The sequence below is a fragment of the Rhodnius prolixus genome, unplaced genomic scaffold (assembly GCF_049639745.1).
Source record: "Rhodnius prolixus isolate KJV_2025 unplaced genomic scaffold, Rpr scaffold_9, whole genome shotgun sequence".
Taxonomy (NCBI): domain Eukaryota; kingdom Metazoa; phylum Arthropoda; class Insecta; order Hemiptera; family Reduviidae; genus Rhodnius; species Rhodnius prolixus.
In genome coordinates, this window is record NW_027411604.1 from 8,519,907 (window position 1) to 8,536,966 (window position 17,060).

The following is a 17,060-nucleotide window of genomic DNA, read 5'->3' on the forward strand; positions in this document are numbered from 1 at the left end:
CCTTAAGATCCGAGGAAATAATATGCGAAAAATGGCTGGCTATTAGGAAACTCTGGAATTTTCAAATAAAAGAGTGAGGTTTAGATAAAAAAAAAAAAAAAAAAAAAAAAAAAAAAAAAAAAAAAAAAGGGCTGAGTGCCTGGGGGATCAAACTAAACTTATCTAATTCTCAAAACAGCAGTCTGCCTAGAGAAAGAATTATTTCAATAGGTAGTACTTGTTATGTCACTTGGAGGTCCCAATTTTCACAATTCTTTAATAAGTATGATTCGTACGATTTTTGTGATAAATTGTCAACAATTTTGTTTTCAAAGAGGCAGGTCACAGATACTTACCTGCTTACTCTTTGGTTCCGGAGGGATCCAAACACGTGTGTCCTTCCCTTGCTGTTGTTTTTTTTTATTTTCATCAACTCTTTTCCAAAGACTAGCTATCTTAGATGTTGTTTCTTTTTTAATTGGTGGTGCACTATTTAGGCTAGAATTAGAATGCCATCTGGTGCTCGCTTGGTCTGAGCAAGCTGATTTCAAGCTCTGATTACTTACGGAAGTACGTACACCATAGCCGGGCTTTGTTGGCAGGCTGGCCGCTCGACCTCTTCCGCTGCCGATACCACTGCTACTGCTGTTATTTGCCGCCGCACTTTTATTGACAGCTAGAATTCAAAGAAATATCATTGTTTAATATGTATCTAAACTGGAGAAAACACGTTCATACATCAACAGTCAACTGTAAATTCAGCTGTACAGTTTTAGATCATCGTGCAATGGATATAATTAACTTAAAAAATAAGTACTAAAATTTCCACTTTTATATCACCATTAAATTAACACTCGTTGGAAGCAAAGGCATGGATTGCTTGACAGGATTCAGCGTTCAGAACTCTACTTTTCATTATAACTCAAACTTGATAGAAGAAAAGAAATAAAGCGGTATGTAAAACTTAAGAGATTCCCGAACAGCTCTGAGCATGCTTTTGCTCCTAGAAAGTTATTTGTTGAAAAGTTTAATTACTTACAAAAGCTTGCTGTAGACACCATCTTAATCTTAATTCTTCTATCCCTATTTTGTTAACGTAGAGACCAGGAAAAGTTGTCGAATGGACAAATGACAAGGATGAACATGGGTGGAATTAGAAGCTAATCACTACGCAACTTTTGGTCATTAAAATTCAAAGCGTTACAACACAGTTTCAGGTTTTTAAAGAATAGTTTTATACAATTTCATTCCATTTCAAGTTTTTATAATAATATTTTCATTAAAGTTGTTGAAGATTTTTATAATAACTGTGCCCTAAAAATTTCAAGGTTATTTCTTTCAATCGTAAATGAAACCAAGAAAAACTTACACAAAGGTGCTTTCTTGACAGGAGATGCAATTTTCTTTATTGGGACAGGTATACTGGAGGTAGGTTCGTCTTTAGTAAAAGTACCCTGTCTCTGTAGATTTCCAGTTTTTTTCTTTGCACTAACAGGTGCCGACGCCGAAGAAGCGCTAGTTTTCACGGGACTCCGAACAACTGGTATAGAACTACGACCACCACCGGTAGCTCCACCTCCACGAATACTCTTCACCTTGAAGGTAAATTTAAAGAACGAAAGATTAAATAATTTATGAAGACAAAAACATGTAAAAGTGATAAGTGAATCTTTGCTAGATTCACATTTCAATCAACTTCATTAGATGAGAGATAGTAGGATTATCGTAACTTACTTCAGGAGGTTTAGTAACAATCGGTCTCGGCGGTGAAGTATCTTCTACTTCACTGCTAGTGGTAACTTCAGAAGATAACTCAGCTACAGGTACACTTTCATTACTTTCCATACTTGAAAGCCTAAGAATACTTCTTGCATTAACTAAAAAAATAAATAAATACGTACTACAATGTTATAAAATATACAGTTAATACCTTTCAACCGGTGGTGGAGCGGGAGCATCATGTATGGTCCTAGTTCTAAATCTATCACGATCAGCTTGTCTTCTTTGCTTTGGTGTTAATTTCTCTTTCGCTCCAGCTTTAGTATTCTTTAAATCATTCTCCAAGTTTTCCTCACTTTCAATAACTTCTTTCTGATTAGTTTTTTTATCCGATTTGATTACGTAAGTGTTGTACCTATGTAAAATAAATTATCCACTTATTACGGCACACTTACTTTATTTTCACATTCATAATTAAGCAAACATCGATCTAATTTAAGTTTACTCCCATTATATTTCTAAATCTTTCTTAAACCCAGGTACACAATACTTGAGAATTTAAATACTTTAAAAAGTTTTTGAATCATTTTTTGATGAAATAATTTCACTGAATCCAATACTAATTACCTTTCAGAATTAAAATATTGAATCAGCCATATGTACTTATACTGTTAATTATTGCAATAACCTTTTAGACAATTATATAATTTTTTACAGGAATAAAGCTAAGTCCAATTTAAAAAAAAAGATCTTTCAGGTGATGGGATAATCAAGATATCAGTGTATTCTATGATTCCCACACTAATATATTTTTAAAAACTACTTAATATATTAACTGAACCATTGGCTTTACCTGAATTTTCCCAATTCTCTGCGCTGTTTAGCAGTAATTCTTCGCTGCTGAGGAGGCGTTGCAGCCTGAAGGGTTGCGTCTTCCTCATTGTCGGCCACTTCGGAACTAAGACTTGCAACACTCATTATACTGTTGTCCAACTCAGGTAGATCATCCATTTCAGTTGGAGGTCTAATATTCTCCAAGTAGCTAGCCTCTTTTAAATTATGTGTACCATTTATTAGTTTCTTTTCAGCTGCAGATGGACCATTATTGTCCATACTACAGCTCAGTGATAATATGCTGTCCATAGCAGATGGAGGCTGAATATTTTCTAAATCACCCAACAAACTATCACAGTCTAAAAAGCTATCCTCGCCCATCAATTTGAATTCTCTTTTTTGTTTGTTGTCCAGAAAAGCTGGATTATCGTTGACTGACGTACTACAAGAAAGAGATAATATGGAAGCCATGTTGGAAGGTGGTTGTTCTTGATCGATGTCTATACAGCTGTTTTCCATCTCCAAGTGAGATATAAGTGCTACTTTGCCAGATTCCAGTTGTATCACTCTGGATTCATTCAATGTTTGGTCATCGAGTGTCCTGGTGTTGTCCTCATCATCACTGTCGTACGCTTTCATGACAGGAGCTGTTAGACTGATACTTGGAAATGACATATCGCTTGGAGTTTCTTCTGCCCATGTGTCTGTACTCTCCTTCATCTTACTGTTTCCGCCAGCTGAATTATGAACATACGTTATACTAAAAGATGTATGTGCGAAATCAAGCTATTACTAAACATATCTTGCATTTAAAGGGTAACTTGTTTTAATAGTTTTTATTTCTGGCTAAATTCCTTGAACTTAATTGTAAAGGACTTTTGGCCCCCAGGGCTAGATAGAAAGGATTACTTACTTGAAGAAGGGGAAATGTTTACCTTACTAAATTAAGCTTTAGTTTTCAAATACTTATGTACTAAATTTAAATGATATATGCTTAAAATTTCGTTTGTAATCAAAAAATTGTATTTCTTATGATGGGGCCGTATTATGTTAAACTATTTCTATCGAGATAGCCGAACTATTTTTAACAAAAGGTGATTTCCTTAATTAAATGCTGAAACTTAGAAAAAATTATTGAAGCATTACGTGAAGTTAAAAAAAAAAATTATAATAAATATAGTCAAAGAAATATTACGAGCTGGCATGCCGGACGAAATAACTTGCATGAGCAAGGCTTGATCTTCTTGATCAGCTAATGTTACTTCATCGGCTGAAGTTCCAGAAAGTACGGTTTCTGCTTCACCTTCATCTACAGATACTAAATTGAAAAAACCAAACAAACACAGGAAAAAAATAATTTAGAGTTTAAAGTTTTTTAACATTAAAGATACAATTGAATAAATTCCGTTTACTTTACCTTCCGGTTCTAATGAACTAAGTGGAGAAGGATTGTCAGCCACAGGTGGTGTTGGAATACCAGTTCTGTTGAAAAGAAAAACAAATTCTAGCAATAAGAAAAAATACTAGTAATTTAATAAAAAAAAACTTAATGATAACTTAATAAGAGCGAATCTTAATAGCAAAGAACCTTTCTGGTTTGGAGTTGATGGTAAGATCAGAAAGTGATGAACGATTTGAAAAATTTCCAGGACTTCCTTCTGTTGCATAAACCGAGACTTCATCTTCTGCAACTAACTGCCTCATCCTAAAAGATACAAAAGCAAAGAAAAAAATAGTAATTTCCAATTAATTGGTACAAGTCTTAAAAAGATCAGCGTAGTCCCTGGGTTGAAAGCTTGGTAAAAATAAATAAAAAATAAGTTCAGTTGAAAATCAGTACGTTGGCTATGTAACGGCTTTTTTGCAATTCTCATAAGTCCTAAATTCATTATAAAAGATTAATACTGGCATCAATTTCTCTTCTCTATTACTCAACTAATACACGAAAAGTCATACTAGAACTTCTTAAAATTACCTGGAGGTAGGAATTGAGACCGGCCTAGGTTTAACCACAGATACCTTAACACCTGGAACCACAGTTTGAACCTTATTTACTTTCTTTGGCAGATTTTGGACACCACCCTAAAACATAGTATTTGCATTCACTTGATCAATATATGTATAATTTATATAATCTAAGTTTTAAAATTATGAAAAACAAAAAACTACATTGTCTCTCAAACATTACTAACCATCTTCTTATTCACATATTTTATATAAATTTATTATCAAACAGCAAAATAAATGGTAAGAACCAAACCAGACAGCACATTAAATATTAGTACACGGAAAGGAAGAAAAGTAAATAAAACTGGGATGCCACTAAGAAGATCAAACCTTCGCTAATATACCTGGCTAACTAGAAGAATCTATACTTGTACAGAGTGAGAGGTAGAGTGAGTGAGAGAGAAAGAGAAGGTCTATTTAATTCCAAAGGCGAATATAAAACCAATTTATAAATAGTAGAAAATTAACCTGAGGCTGTGGCATGCCGGATTGTATGCATTCAGCTAAAATATTCTCATGGTCGGAAGATGCATCCGATAAAGCACAAGAAAGTTCACTATGTGATGTGGCATGACTTAAACTGGCAGGAGTGTCTTCTGTACAGAACTGGACAGGGGTTTCCTCAATCTAACATTTAATAACAACTTCATCACATTAAGTATGATTTTTTTGTTTTGCTTTGCTGCTTAAAAAAAGAGGGTGCAGTCCAAAAGTAATGTATAAAAACATTGGCAAACTTATTTGCACAAATTCTGCTGTAACACCCAAGTTATATTATTGTTTATATATTTCTTATCTAGTTCTATATTTAGACGTAAAGCTTGTCTGAAAAATGTCATATACACCTTCTTCTCTATCAAAGCATCGTCGCCGGCACTCCAACCCACTTATCATTTTCTTTAAAAATTATTTTATTAGAAAAATGCAGAAATCATTAAATGAAAAAATTTCATTCGAAGTTTCGGCAAATTTCTAGCCTACTACAAAATACTCGGTACATTTTTTTCTTTAAATAAGAGCTCTAAAATTAAAAAATAGTTCAAAAACAACAGTCACAATTAGAAGTACATAAAATAAGTCACCTAAAGAAACTACCACTGATTCTGCGCAGAGCGTAAGACGGGTTTTTTTTCAAAGCTAAGGTCAACTCCTACAACCCCACTAACGAGGTGAAACGATAACAGTTCTCGTAACTCACAATAAATACGTTTGTATTACTTCTGGACTGCTCCTTCTAAACCATTTTTTTATTTCTCGGTTATTTTTAAGTGTATTTTTTTTATAGAGAAAAATTGTGTTACACATATACAATGTATGAAATATAAATGACACTACATACGTGCTGAGATGGCCTAGGCACAGAGGTTTTCACTGGTATACCTCTAGCTCTGGGTATTCTACTACCATTTCCTGCCGAAATAATCTGTCCTCCTAAGACTTCTCTTGATTCAACTCGCTCCCTAAAATCGGCAACAAAAACAACTGATATAAAAACACAATCCTTTCTCACAAAATAACTAATCCTTTGATAATAAAACCACCTCAATTTTTTTTAATTATTAAATAACAATAATAAAAACAATATTTAAGCTTTCGGTGAACAAATATTACAAAAAGGCCTTTTTTTTAAACTTACTTTGAACGAAATTCTATTTGTTTTGTAACAATATTCTCATTAGTATTTAATTTAAGATAAACAATCAACGATATAATAAAAATAAACAATACAATTATCAAGATATTATTCATTGCTTTATAGATATATTTCTCATACGATTTTATCCAGAAAATCCAATAGTACTTTTACTTTAAAGTGTCATGTACTGAGTAAATAATTAGGTTGGTGTGCTCATGATATGGCTTCCTTGACATGGTCCAACACAACAAATGTAATTTTATGTGTGCTTTCATTTTTAAATAATTTTTTTTTTCTTTAACCATTTAGGGGGCTAAGCTTATTAACGAAAATAAAGAAAAATGAAAAATGAAGGCAATAATATTTAATGAAATACGTACAAAAAGTATTTAATCCAATATATGCCTCAAAAAATCTCTGAAGTTTAGACTTTACATAAAATTCTTTTCTGAAACCATGATTATTTCGAGAGTTTAAAAAATTAAAAATTAATGCGTCATACATTTTATCCCTATAATTTTGAAAAGGCCCAATAATGCTTTAGTTCTTAGTAATAATTTTTTGTTATTCTTAAACTCAAAATGTGACAAACTTTTTTACAGAGTAAATTTAGCCCAGAATTTACCAAAATTCTGATCTGAAATTTAAAACCACGATTCGCAAATGTCTTAAAGGGCCTAAGGATTTGAAGGATATAAAGAGACAAAACCCTGGAAAGGCGGTACTTCCCATTTAATGGGAACCGAATCTTTAAGGATGAGCTTAAAAGGATGAAACCAGCAGAGCCAAGCTCTGAAGCAAATTTCCAGCTCTATGAATGGCAAAGATCTTTCTGGACAATTATAACCGCATGAGATCTGAGATATGAAGTATGAGTAAAAGTAGGTTGCGTATACTAAAGGGTTTCCTCACAAGGGTTCTCCCCTGAGAACTTCTGAGCTTCAATTTTAAGACACTAGTACCTGTACAATATTTCTGTAGAGTTCTAATACTAATAAAGTACAGATTACGGTATGTAAATAATTTACCTGTTACTGCTCTGCATTCCTATGCTGATACAATCAGCTAGGACATGTTCGTCTTCTTCTTCAGATACAGCTGATAATTCCAGTTCTTTTCTTTCACAACCCGTATCCTGTCAAAAGAGAATATGTAATCTTAGATTACATTTAATGTCAGATTTACTAATAAATAGAAATTTCAAACAACTGAAACTCACATGAGCATCATCATCAAAGGTGAGATCACTGAGACTAGTTGCTGTTGAGAATTGAGCGGGTGTACTTTCTTCCTTAAAAGCGACCACTGAGTCATCAAATACTCCAGCACTATCTGTTTTCTCCCTTTCAACTGGAGCTATTTAACAAGTTACTTAAATATTTAAATCGTATGATTGGGTAGAAACTGATTAAGCAATCGATGATGGCAATTACCTGGTAGAGGTGGAGGTGCTTTAACCTTGGGGCTAGGAGGAACAGTTTGAGTTGGTGAGTCTGGTACTTCACTTGGTGACATCACACCACTTGTTATTCGACTTGAAGTATGAAAGAATAATAAAACTGTGTTTTGAACCAGTCTTGTAATATTACAGTAGAAATAAAATTTTAAAAATACCTAAATTCGCTGACTACAGATGACTGGCAATCATCAGGAGGTTCACAACTGCTTAATGATCCGAGTGAACTACAACGAGAAAACATGAGCGGAGTCTCCAGATTTACACCTTTCCCTATAATTAAGTACCTTTTTAAAATGTGAAACTATTATTTGGATTTTTATACTTGTTTTGAGAAATAAAAACTTTTACGGGTTTTGCAATTAATACAAAAATCAAACTAAAAGAAACTCTTCGATCAAAACAAAATAATAACTGGTTTGTTCATATTATTTTGTTCTATCATCATAAATAATAATTTAATAATACAGAGAATTATGTATGTTATTTAAATGCGGAGTTTCAAGGAAATTATTTGACCGTAAATGTGTATCTCTTGAACGATTTCTGTTTTGCTTTCCTACTCCATTTACTCTGACAAAGAACTTCTTCACATTTGTTTAAAATACTTTTTATGAAAATTTAAAGTAAGAGAAATTTCAGGACGTCACAAAACTCTCGAAAAGTAATTTTATTATTTGTAGTTTGAATTCAATTTATTTTATTTTTGAGTTTTACCTGAATCTAGTTTACTAGGTGTCGCTTCAGCAGAACTAACAATAGTTTCAATTGGTTTTTCAGTAACTTCTTCGCACTGAAATAAATTTATTATTTATCATTTCAAATATTGGTCGCTTAAATTTTAATTAAAATACATTTTACATCGGAATTTTGCTAAAAATATATTGAAAATTATTAAGTATTCTTACTTTATTAATTGAAGTGTTACTGGAATCGGGTAACTGTTCTGTTTGTTCTTCTTCATTGTATCTTAAACTGTAATCAGTCAACTGATCTAAATCAGTTTCTGCATAATCTCCTTCAGGAACTACAGCCTCTTTGAAACAAGAAGTATAAGTCTGAAACGAAAATAAAATTTAGATTATAATAAAAAAATTAACTAAAAAAAATAAAAGGAAAGAATTATACTTCATTGCAATAAGTAAAAAAATAACCTTCTGTTCAGAACTATCTGCTTCCTTAAACTTAATACTATAGTTAACTGCGTCATTATCCGCTTCATTTCCTTTCGTTTCACTTTCGCAATACCTGATTGAATTAGAAAGTAAAAATGTAAACAATACAAATAAGGAACAAAATTTAAGGCAAAACTTTCTCTGAAAAAGTGCAACTTAATTAAGCATATACTAACTTAAGACTATAATTAACTGGTTGTTCTGTGGCTTCTTCCAAACTCATCTGTTGTACTGAATGATTGATTTGATCACAATCATCTTTGTTTACCTAAACAAAGCACATAAATTAAGCTGTAAAGAATGTAAAGCTGTAAGCTGTAAAATCACGTAAATTATTAGAAAGACGGTGATAAAAACTCATACATCTCTTAATCTCATTCTCAAATTGTTACTCTCTCATTGGCGATAGCTAGTGAGAACTATTCTTTGCATTAAAGTTTACATAGGTCGTTAAAAACCATAGAGTGTCCGCATTGTCACCACAAAATAAATTTTTACGAAAATGTTTCAAGCTAAACTGTTAATAAGCCCTAATATGGTTCTTATATAAGAACATGGCGAAAAAAAAATTTAGGTAACTCAGAATTTAAGCAATCTTCGTTAATATTAAATAATAAGGTCATGCAATTCACAAATTGCACTTTAGAAGTAATCCGAATCACCTCATCCACTTGACGTGCCTTTCTTAATTTTGCTGAAAACTGTTTCAGACAAAAGAGTAGCTTTAAATGTAAGCAATGAACAAATGAAAAATGTTGAAATCTTTCAAAAAAAAAATGCAACAAAAGAGGAAAAATTAATGTTAGAACTTCGACAGTCCAATTAGCATCTCAAAATACATAAATAAGTACTAAAAACTAATTTTTAGTACTTATATACCTATATAAGCTTAGTACTTAGTACCTATATAAGCTTCCGATTATTTTTTGTTGTTGAGATATTGTTATATTTATGTATATAAACTTCCAAACAATTTTCTTTTCTTACAATGACTTCTCTTACTAGAAGTGAAAGTAATATATAAAATCGCCAATTTCGCCTAAATATTCTATAATATTGATTAATTATTTGAAGATTAGACACGCGATCATGAAATAAATTTCAAGATACGAGTGTGTGCCGAGGGATAAAAATAAGAAAAAGTAAGCTTAAGTTGGCTAGCGGAAACTTCAGACACTACGTGAAGCTGAAACTATAAAAAACTCACTTCACAACCGGTTTAGGAATCATCACTAGGCAGGGGGAAAAATGGTAGGTTTAAAAGTATCAAGGCATTTGCCTTAAAATTTGTAAAATACTTTACATTATTGACCAGACCGCAATAGAAGTTGCCGAAAGCTTTAAATGTATTCCGATTTCTTCTGCAGTAATCTCAGCTGAGCACTGTGTGACCTATACTCCAAAACGAGGAAACTTTCAGATCTAAACAGGCCATTTTACCCAGAAAAGCCAATTTATAATGGACTGCAAAGGCGTGTTCAAGCCAACTGGCAAAGAAATGCACAAACGAACGGGAAAAATTGGACATTTACACATTTAATTGACAAATTACATTCTTTCCGTCATGTCAACTGTTTTTAACTTTTTAACTTACATCAACCACTTCTTCTCCTACTTCTAGAAAATGATTATTGGAACTAAAGAATTCATTAAAAATTTTCTTTATTACAATTAATAACCGAGCCATTTGTTTGTGTACTCTTAAAATCTTATCCATTAAACTCAACTTTTCATTATTCTACAATAATAACCGTAAAAGTAGCCACTAAAAAAAGCACAAAAAAGGAATCTAAATTCAATAAAACATCCGTTGTTTCCTTCTTAATAATAACCTTCTAACATAGAAAATATCAAGATCTCTTAGGGGAAAAAAATAAACAATCAAACATATGTTTTATTTTGTAATATAAAGATACATATATACAGTAGCTACTTTGTGTACTTTATGAAAGACGACGAATTGCAATCGAGTCAAATTCTTGACATCGATTAAACTATCATTTATTCTAATTTTTGACGAGATAGTGGACTATGAGTTGTTCCGAACAAAATTTCCTTGATAAGATTATTTATATTTTTGTAATAAACTGAATTTAACTAACCTGAGGAGTGGTTACATCTCTATCAGCTTCCCAAGTCGGGCATGGCTCAATGTTATCACAGGTTTCAGCAAGAGAACTATTCAGTTCAGCTTCTAAAGCGCGTCTTTTACGTACAAGTAGTGTTGCTCCTCCTATATATAAAAAAAAAAATAAATCCTTAATTTTTATTTATTTATTAAGCAGAGTAATTATAGAGATGAAGTACCCAAATCGCTAATAATGCACCAATCAAGAACTCAAAACAGGAAATTATTTACCAGCAGGTGCTTGTTGCTGTTGTTGGGCTAATCTAACTGGAAGTAAATTCTTTAATGCTGCTGAAGCGCCCATAGCAATCATTCGATGTCTAGAATGAGCCAATGACGTAAGCATAGGTACAGCACCCAATGATACCAGAGCTCTTTGATCAACTCCACATCTAGCTGACAGATTCCAAAGCGTGCCGCAAGCATTAGAAACAACTGTTAGACTGGCAGACTGTAACTGTCGAAGAAGAACTGCCAAACAGTTGTGTTCTCTTAAGACTTTCCTATGAAGGAAATAAATTTTTCTTAGAAAATAACACAATAAATTAATTTATATAATGTTAGAATAAAGAAAAAGTAATCAACCTGTAATCTTCTCTCACAGCAATATGACTTGAAATATTTCTTAGTATACCACCTGCATTTTCCACTACAGCTAAAGTTTTAGAAGCAGACTGGTAGTTCAGCATCTCAACAAGATACTGTAATGCCCCTTCTACGCCACATATGTCAACCTAAAAAAGAAATCACTGTAAAATGATTGAATTCTATTATAATGCAAAAAAAAAAAAATACATTTACTACAAGAATACAAACCTTATTGACATTACAGTGCGCTGATAGATTCCATAATGCGGAGAGAACAGATTTCAGAGTGGGTTCTCTTGTGGCTGACATAGCGGCCCTCGTGAGTGCCGGGACCGAGCCAACTTCCCGTAACGCTTGTTTACTTGTAGCGTCAGCTCTCCACGATAAATTTCTTAATACGCTTGCGGTCACCTAAAGATAGATAAAATAAGCAACTATTGGTCTTACAGTTAAATCAGTATATTAATGCGCGTCATTGAGTGAAATAAGAAAAGGCAAGGAAATTTTGAGCTGAGTCTCCAGATTGCTTAAGCACCCACTGCAGTATTGATGTAAAATATCTTGGTTGAAGTTTTTTGATATAAAACAGAACTAAAATAAGTTGAAGAAGTAAGAAGTTTTGTTTTAAAACCCTGAATTTTATTACTATTTGGTCGAAGAACTTCGTAAACGTCGAACAATAACATTAACAGTAGCATTCATGAGTAATAGCAAGTTTCGTCTTCTCTGATTGATAATTAAAAATTTGAAAGGTAAAACTTAGTATAAAATGTTTAAAGAGATCAGTTAAATTTGTTGTAGAGAAAATCAAAGGAATACGTATAAAATTAACTAAGGGCTCTATTTTCTCGCAACTTCAATCCTAGTTAGTATTACATAAATGATAAAAAATGATTAAAAGAATACAGGTTACAAACATTTATGCAATTAGTACCCGAAGTTCGAAGAAAATCCTTGGAGCCATTTTCGTGAAACTCCAAAAAACTGGGAAACCAACATAGTAAAATGGCATTTCGGTATAACGATTTGGTTCAAATCTATAGTGGAGTACCTGTACGATACCTTAACCAAAATATGATGATTCAATAATATGCTATTTTCCTTGTTGCGATGTGCTGGTCACAAACACCTTTCTCAAACAACATTCACATAAGTTGTACAGATTACCAATTTTTTTGTTTTAATGAAAAATTAAATCTAAAACCTGATAGGATAAATAATACTCTTTCTACTACCAATATCATCCTCATATCTGGGAAAGATTCGTGCTACTTTAATTCGTTTGAAGTATCAACAGTCTACTATTTTAGAAACCCCTAGAATATTTCCTAACTTTGTATTAACAAATTACCTGTGTGAGATCTTCGCTAGAAGATGAAAGCTGAGCAACTAAAGCTGTCATGAATGGTTTCATTGAACAAAGCAATGCCTTATTGTTTCCATCTCCAAATGTCAAATTGGTGAGGGCCATACCTGCGTATCGTTTTAATGTGATGCAACAGTCCAGATTGTAACCAGCTTCAACCTATTTTTAAATATAATTTATCAAGAATTATGAAAGTATCTTTCAGATAGAGGGTCAACTACATCGTACAGTAAACAATTTTTCAATAATAGTGTTTAACATCTGATAACGAATAATACGAATTATCTGTATCAACCATTAAAAACAAGAAAATTTAGTGATGTAAATTTATAAGTTTATTGAAACTTCCATGATTTCTAGATTGAGAATCGTGTAACGATCCATCTTCATAAGTACATATTAACTTAACAGCATGAAATCAATATTTAATTTACTGCTACAACTATAAACTATTTACTGCTTTTTCTAGAGTACTGACAAAATGGAAGGTTTACCTGAACAAGCCTAGCGACGACATAGAGTGCACCAAGTTGACACATAGCAAGACGGTGTTCTTCATCAAAGGATAATTTCATTAACGCTGCTATTGCAGGTCCAGGATGAGCTTCTTCTATAATCAAGAAAACATATCATGTAAGAAACACAGGAAATGGTTAATAAATGGTAATTTATTTGGACAAAAAAAATGAGAGAGGTGAATATAAATAAATAACCTCTACCCGTATGAGACTGTGGATCATCCTGCAGTAAATCTGTGTAGGCAATAATCTGATCTAAAAGCCTAAGTACACGCGCTTCTCTTCGTCCTCTTTTATCATCACTATGACATAATACCATGTTCCGAAGTGCCTGTGCTGCACGCTGTCTCACTACATTGCTCTCACCACTCGAATGAACCAATTGCACAAGCAGCGATAAACAACCTGAAGCCAAATAAATAATTATTTGCAATATTTGTTAAGTGTAAACGTTAATTATGGAGATGGGAAACCAAATTGAAAAGAAGAAAGAGCTGCTTTCTTATGCAGACTATTTTCTTCTTTAAGGCTCAAGATTAGAAGACGTTTATTTTTCGGCATTGGCCACAGAGTCTTCAGGCAAACGTTTTACTATAGTCTGAAGACCTATGGAATGTAATTTATCTAGTGCGGCAGATACACTCTAGAAAAGAGAATACTAAACTATTGTTGCTGGCATTTCGTTTCTCATTGATACCCATAAAAGAGGATTTATAATGGCCATGTTTCATGCCTCCATGAAACTGTCATTCAAAAGACTCACTAATCTTTGTCGAAAAAGAAAAAGATGTTATCACACACTCTAATTCAGCATATCTACTGCTTTCATAATAATATCTTGAATATATTCTAATCAGGATAAAAACATTTTTTCATAACTGTGGGTAATACGAAAAAAAAAAACCTTGAAGACGTACCAGATTGCCTCATAGCTTTACAACTGTCAGGCGAACTACTCATTGCCAACAGGGTAGACGTCATTTCTGCTCGATCATGTGTGCCAAGCATAGAAAGTAAGTTGTAAACCATTTCCACTTTAGTGCCCAATTGTTCACTGCTGTAACTATAGCTATAGCTAAGGCCTCCATCACATATTCCCTATGATTAAAAATAAACATTATTTACAAAATCAAATTAATTCAAATAATTAATTACCTTCAGTAAGTAAAAAATATTGGAACATAAATTGTTATACTGCAATAATAATGTTGTCCCAGTATATTTTAATACTTTTACTCCTTATCATTCAATTCTATAGAAATGGATTTCGTAGCATAAAGAAATCACATGTTGAAAATACTGAAATATATAAAAACGAAATTAATAGATCGTGATGGCCAAAAAGTTCAAGGTCTTTCCCGCCTGGATTCCCGAGCATTTAGGTGGTAACACTAAGAGGTCCATAAAACTTTGGGCTCATTAAAGAATGTGTGTACCGCAATTCGGAAACACCAGGCCAGAGTAAGGCTAAGAGTTCATAATTAGCAAGTATAGATGTAAGAATTCTCTACCAATGCTGATAAATCTATTCTTTGTTATTGAATGAAAATCGAAAACTGTGAGAACTAAGGAAAACAAGCGTGTACGACATTAAAATCTTCAAGAAGTAAACAGTCTTATCTAGAATTCTCTCAAAAAACTTAAACGACTTTTTTTAACCCATTATCTTATTTCATACATAAAGCTATTTACTTGCATATGTTAAATAAATATAACAAAATTGTATAGAATTAAATAAATGTTCCCAGTATTGGCAATTATTTACAATGAAGCCAACAAATTCATTATTGGCCATGTTAAAAATTATATTAATTACAAAAATACTTATTTAAATAAAACGTAGATTTCAAACTAAAATCTTACTGGTTTTGAATTGACAGTTGCTGTACTGTGGCACATTGCATTCTGAGGGCCTAACAGTTTTAAAGGCCGATCATTTCCCTGAAAATAAAATTATCTACTCAAAGAATAGTTCTTTATAGCAATTAACATGGAATAAATTTTGTCTAAAATGTTGCCTTAAAGGTGTAAGAAAATGAATTAAAATTTTTACAAATTTAGAGTAGTTAGAATGAAAATAGCAAAAACTTTCCAATTGATAGATTATAAAATGATTTTTTTAAAAACTTATCACAAACAGATATTTAAATTTTTCTAAAGGAAAAGCTCTTACTATGTTTGTAGAAGTATCCTCTTGCTCCTTAGCTTCGGGCGAAGCTCCCTGCTCCTTACTCCAACGCGACCCAATAACATCCTGGTAAACCAAAAAAAATGAACTCTTTTCATTATAGTTATTTAAATTCATTTATGGCCATTAGAAGGTAAGAGTTTATCTTAGTTATGTTTCATATCTATTCGATTAACTAACGTCAGATACTGAACAAGGTGAACGGAACTGATTAACTGAACGAAACAGTTGAATTTTTGTGACACTAATACCAACGAAGTCACCCTCACACCAGTCAAGAAGTACTTCTCTAATTTTAAGATCATTTTTATATTGTAAATTACAACTAAAGTTCGTAAAATACTGATTGCTCAAAAAATTATTTTACTACATTAGTTGGTTGTGTAGAATCTAGTTGGTCATTATTCAAACTGAAGATTTAAAGACCAAAAATTTAGTAACCTACTTTCTTTTTGCATTTCTGCTATTCTTTTTACATTAATTTAAAAATGGATTTGCCTAAACGTACTTCAACACAGTTTTCCAAAAATAAAAATATTTTTCTACACGTAACTTGAATGTTAAGCTAAATTTAACTGAACTATATAGGAGTATTTACCAACGTAAAACTGAAGGCACGCCTAAGTTCTAAAAGAAAATAAATATAGGTTCATTTCTTTTATATTTGTTCTAACAATCGAGTCGTGATAGAACTGCATATTAAGAACATAATGGAAACGACGATGTAAATAGAATACTAACACTAAATTTACATGTGGTTATATGCAGCCAAAAATGTATTTGTATATGTATAATACAACATCTCTAGTTGCTACAATCTAACATTTAACAACTCCGTTTGAAATAGATAGTTCAGTTTTGCAATACAATCAACTTTTGAATCGTGGATATAAAATAATAGCCAAGAATAATTGTACCAATATATCTATATAAGAACTATTAGTCAGATAAATTTTAATCACAAGAAGCTTGAAAAGGAACTACTTTCTAGAGGTAAATTAAGACAAATACTAAGTTAACAGTAAAGACAACAGAAGTTTCCACTCAAATTTTGAATTTTTAGATTTTCAAAGTGAATTTAATGAATCAATTGAAAAACAAAGACGTTAAGAAAATAAATTCTGAATCTACGAAATAAATAAGAAAAAATTGCTAGCGTTATTTGTCTATTTTACATTAATTTTCACGTTAAATTTATAATATAATCATGTATCTTTCATAATACCTAATTAATTTGGAGCTTTTTTAATTAAAAAAAAAAAAATCATGCTCCTACTTTGTGAGTTGTAATAATACATAAAGGCAAATGCACTAAATACACACATAATATTCAAAGGGCTACTTAAAAAGCGAGGATTCATTTTTATGAAAAGAACGAACTACTTGCAGAATATCATGCTATAAAAACGACGCTATAGAAACCTTAAGATCCATATATGTCTTTGAATTATATACAAATTTATTAA

The 17,060-nt window shown here is 32.0% G+C and overlaps 1 protein-coding gene across 10 annotated transcripts in view; it reads right to left on the minus strand.

Moving 5' to 3' along the window:
* Positions 1-17,060, minus strand: part of LOC141454155 (uncharacterized) — a 32,006-nt gene that overhangs the window by 1,770 nt on the left and 13,176 nt on the right. For 6 of the 10 annotated variants that reach the window (XR_012458484.1, XM_074128076.1, XM_074128068.1 and 3 more), the window contains 29 exons: positions 15,580-15,660; positions 15,270-15,347; positions 14,324-14,504; positions 13,608-13,811; positions 13,383-13,498; positions 12,874-13,047; positions 11,751-11,933; positions 11,520-11,668; positions 11,166-11,437; positions 10,909-11,039; positions 8,983-9,074; positions 8,786-8,879; positions 8,540-8,689; positions 8,349-8,424; positions 7,790-7,904; positions 7,609-7,709; positions 7,395-7,531; positions 7,204-7,310; positions 5,879-5,999; positions 5,008-5,166; positions 4,508-4,614; positions 4,121-4,237; positions 3,950-4,014; positions 3,728-3,850; positions 2,552-3,269; positions 1,910-2,113; positions 1,714-1,834; positions 1,349-1,574; positions 336-655 (listed from right to left, as the gene is read on the minus strand). Coding sequence is in view for 8 of the 10 variants with exons in the window: in XM_074128076.1 (XP_073984177.1) it covers positions 336-655; positions 1,349-1,574; positions 1,714-1,834; positions 1,910-2,113; positions 2,552-3,269; positions 3,728-3,850; positions 3,950-4,014; positions 4,121-4,237; positions 4,508-4,614; positions 5,008-5,166; positions 5,879-5,999; positions 7,204-7,310; positions 7,395-7,531; positions 7,609-7,709; positions 7,790-7,904; positions 8,349-8,424; positions 8,540-8,689; positions 8,786-8,879; positions 8,983-9,074; positions 10,909-11,039; positions 11,166-11,437; positions 11,520-11,668; positions 11,751-11,933; positions 12,874-13,047; positions 13,383-13,498; positions 13,608-13,811; positions 14,324-14,504; positions 15,270-15,347; positions 15,580-15,660 (4,722 nt within the window). In the remaining 2 variants the exon portion in view is untranslated. The remainder of the gene's footprint in view (positions 1-335; positions 656-1,348; positions 1,575-1,713; positions 1,835-1,909; positions 2,114-2,551; positions 3,270-3,727; positions 3,851-3,949; positions 4,015-4,120; positions 4,238-4,507; positions 4,615-5,007; positions 5,167-5,878; positions 6,000-7,203; positions 7,311-7,394; positions 7,532-7,608; positions 7,710-7,789; positions 7,905-8,348; positions 8,425-8,539; positions 8,690-8,785; positions 8,880-8,982; positions 9,075-10,908; positions 11,040-11,165; positions 11,438-11,519; positions 11,669-11,750; positions 11,934-12,873; positions 13,048-13,382; positions 13,499-13,607; positions 13,812-14,323; positions 14,505-15,269; positions 15,348-15,579; positions 15,661-17,060) is intronic. The other 4 variants (XR_012458485.1, XM_074128073.1, XM_074128069.1 and 1 more) reach the window with 3 other exon arrangements.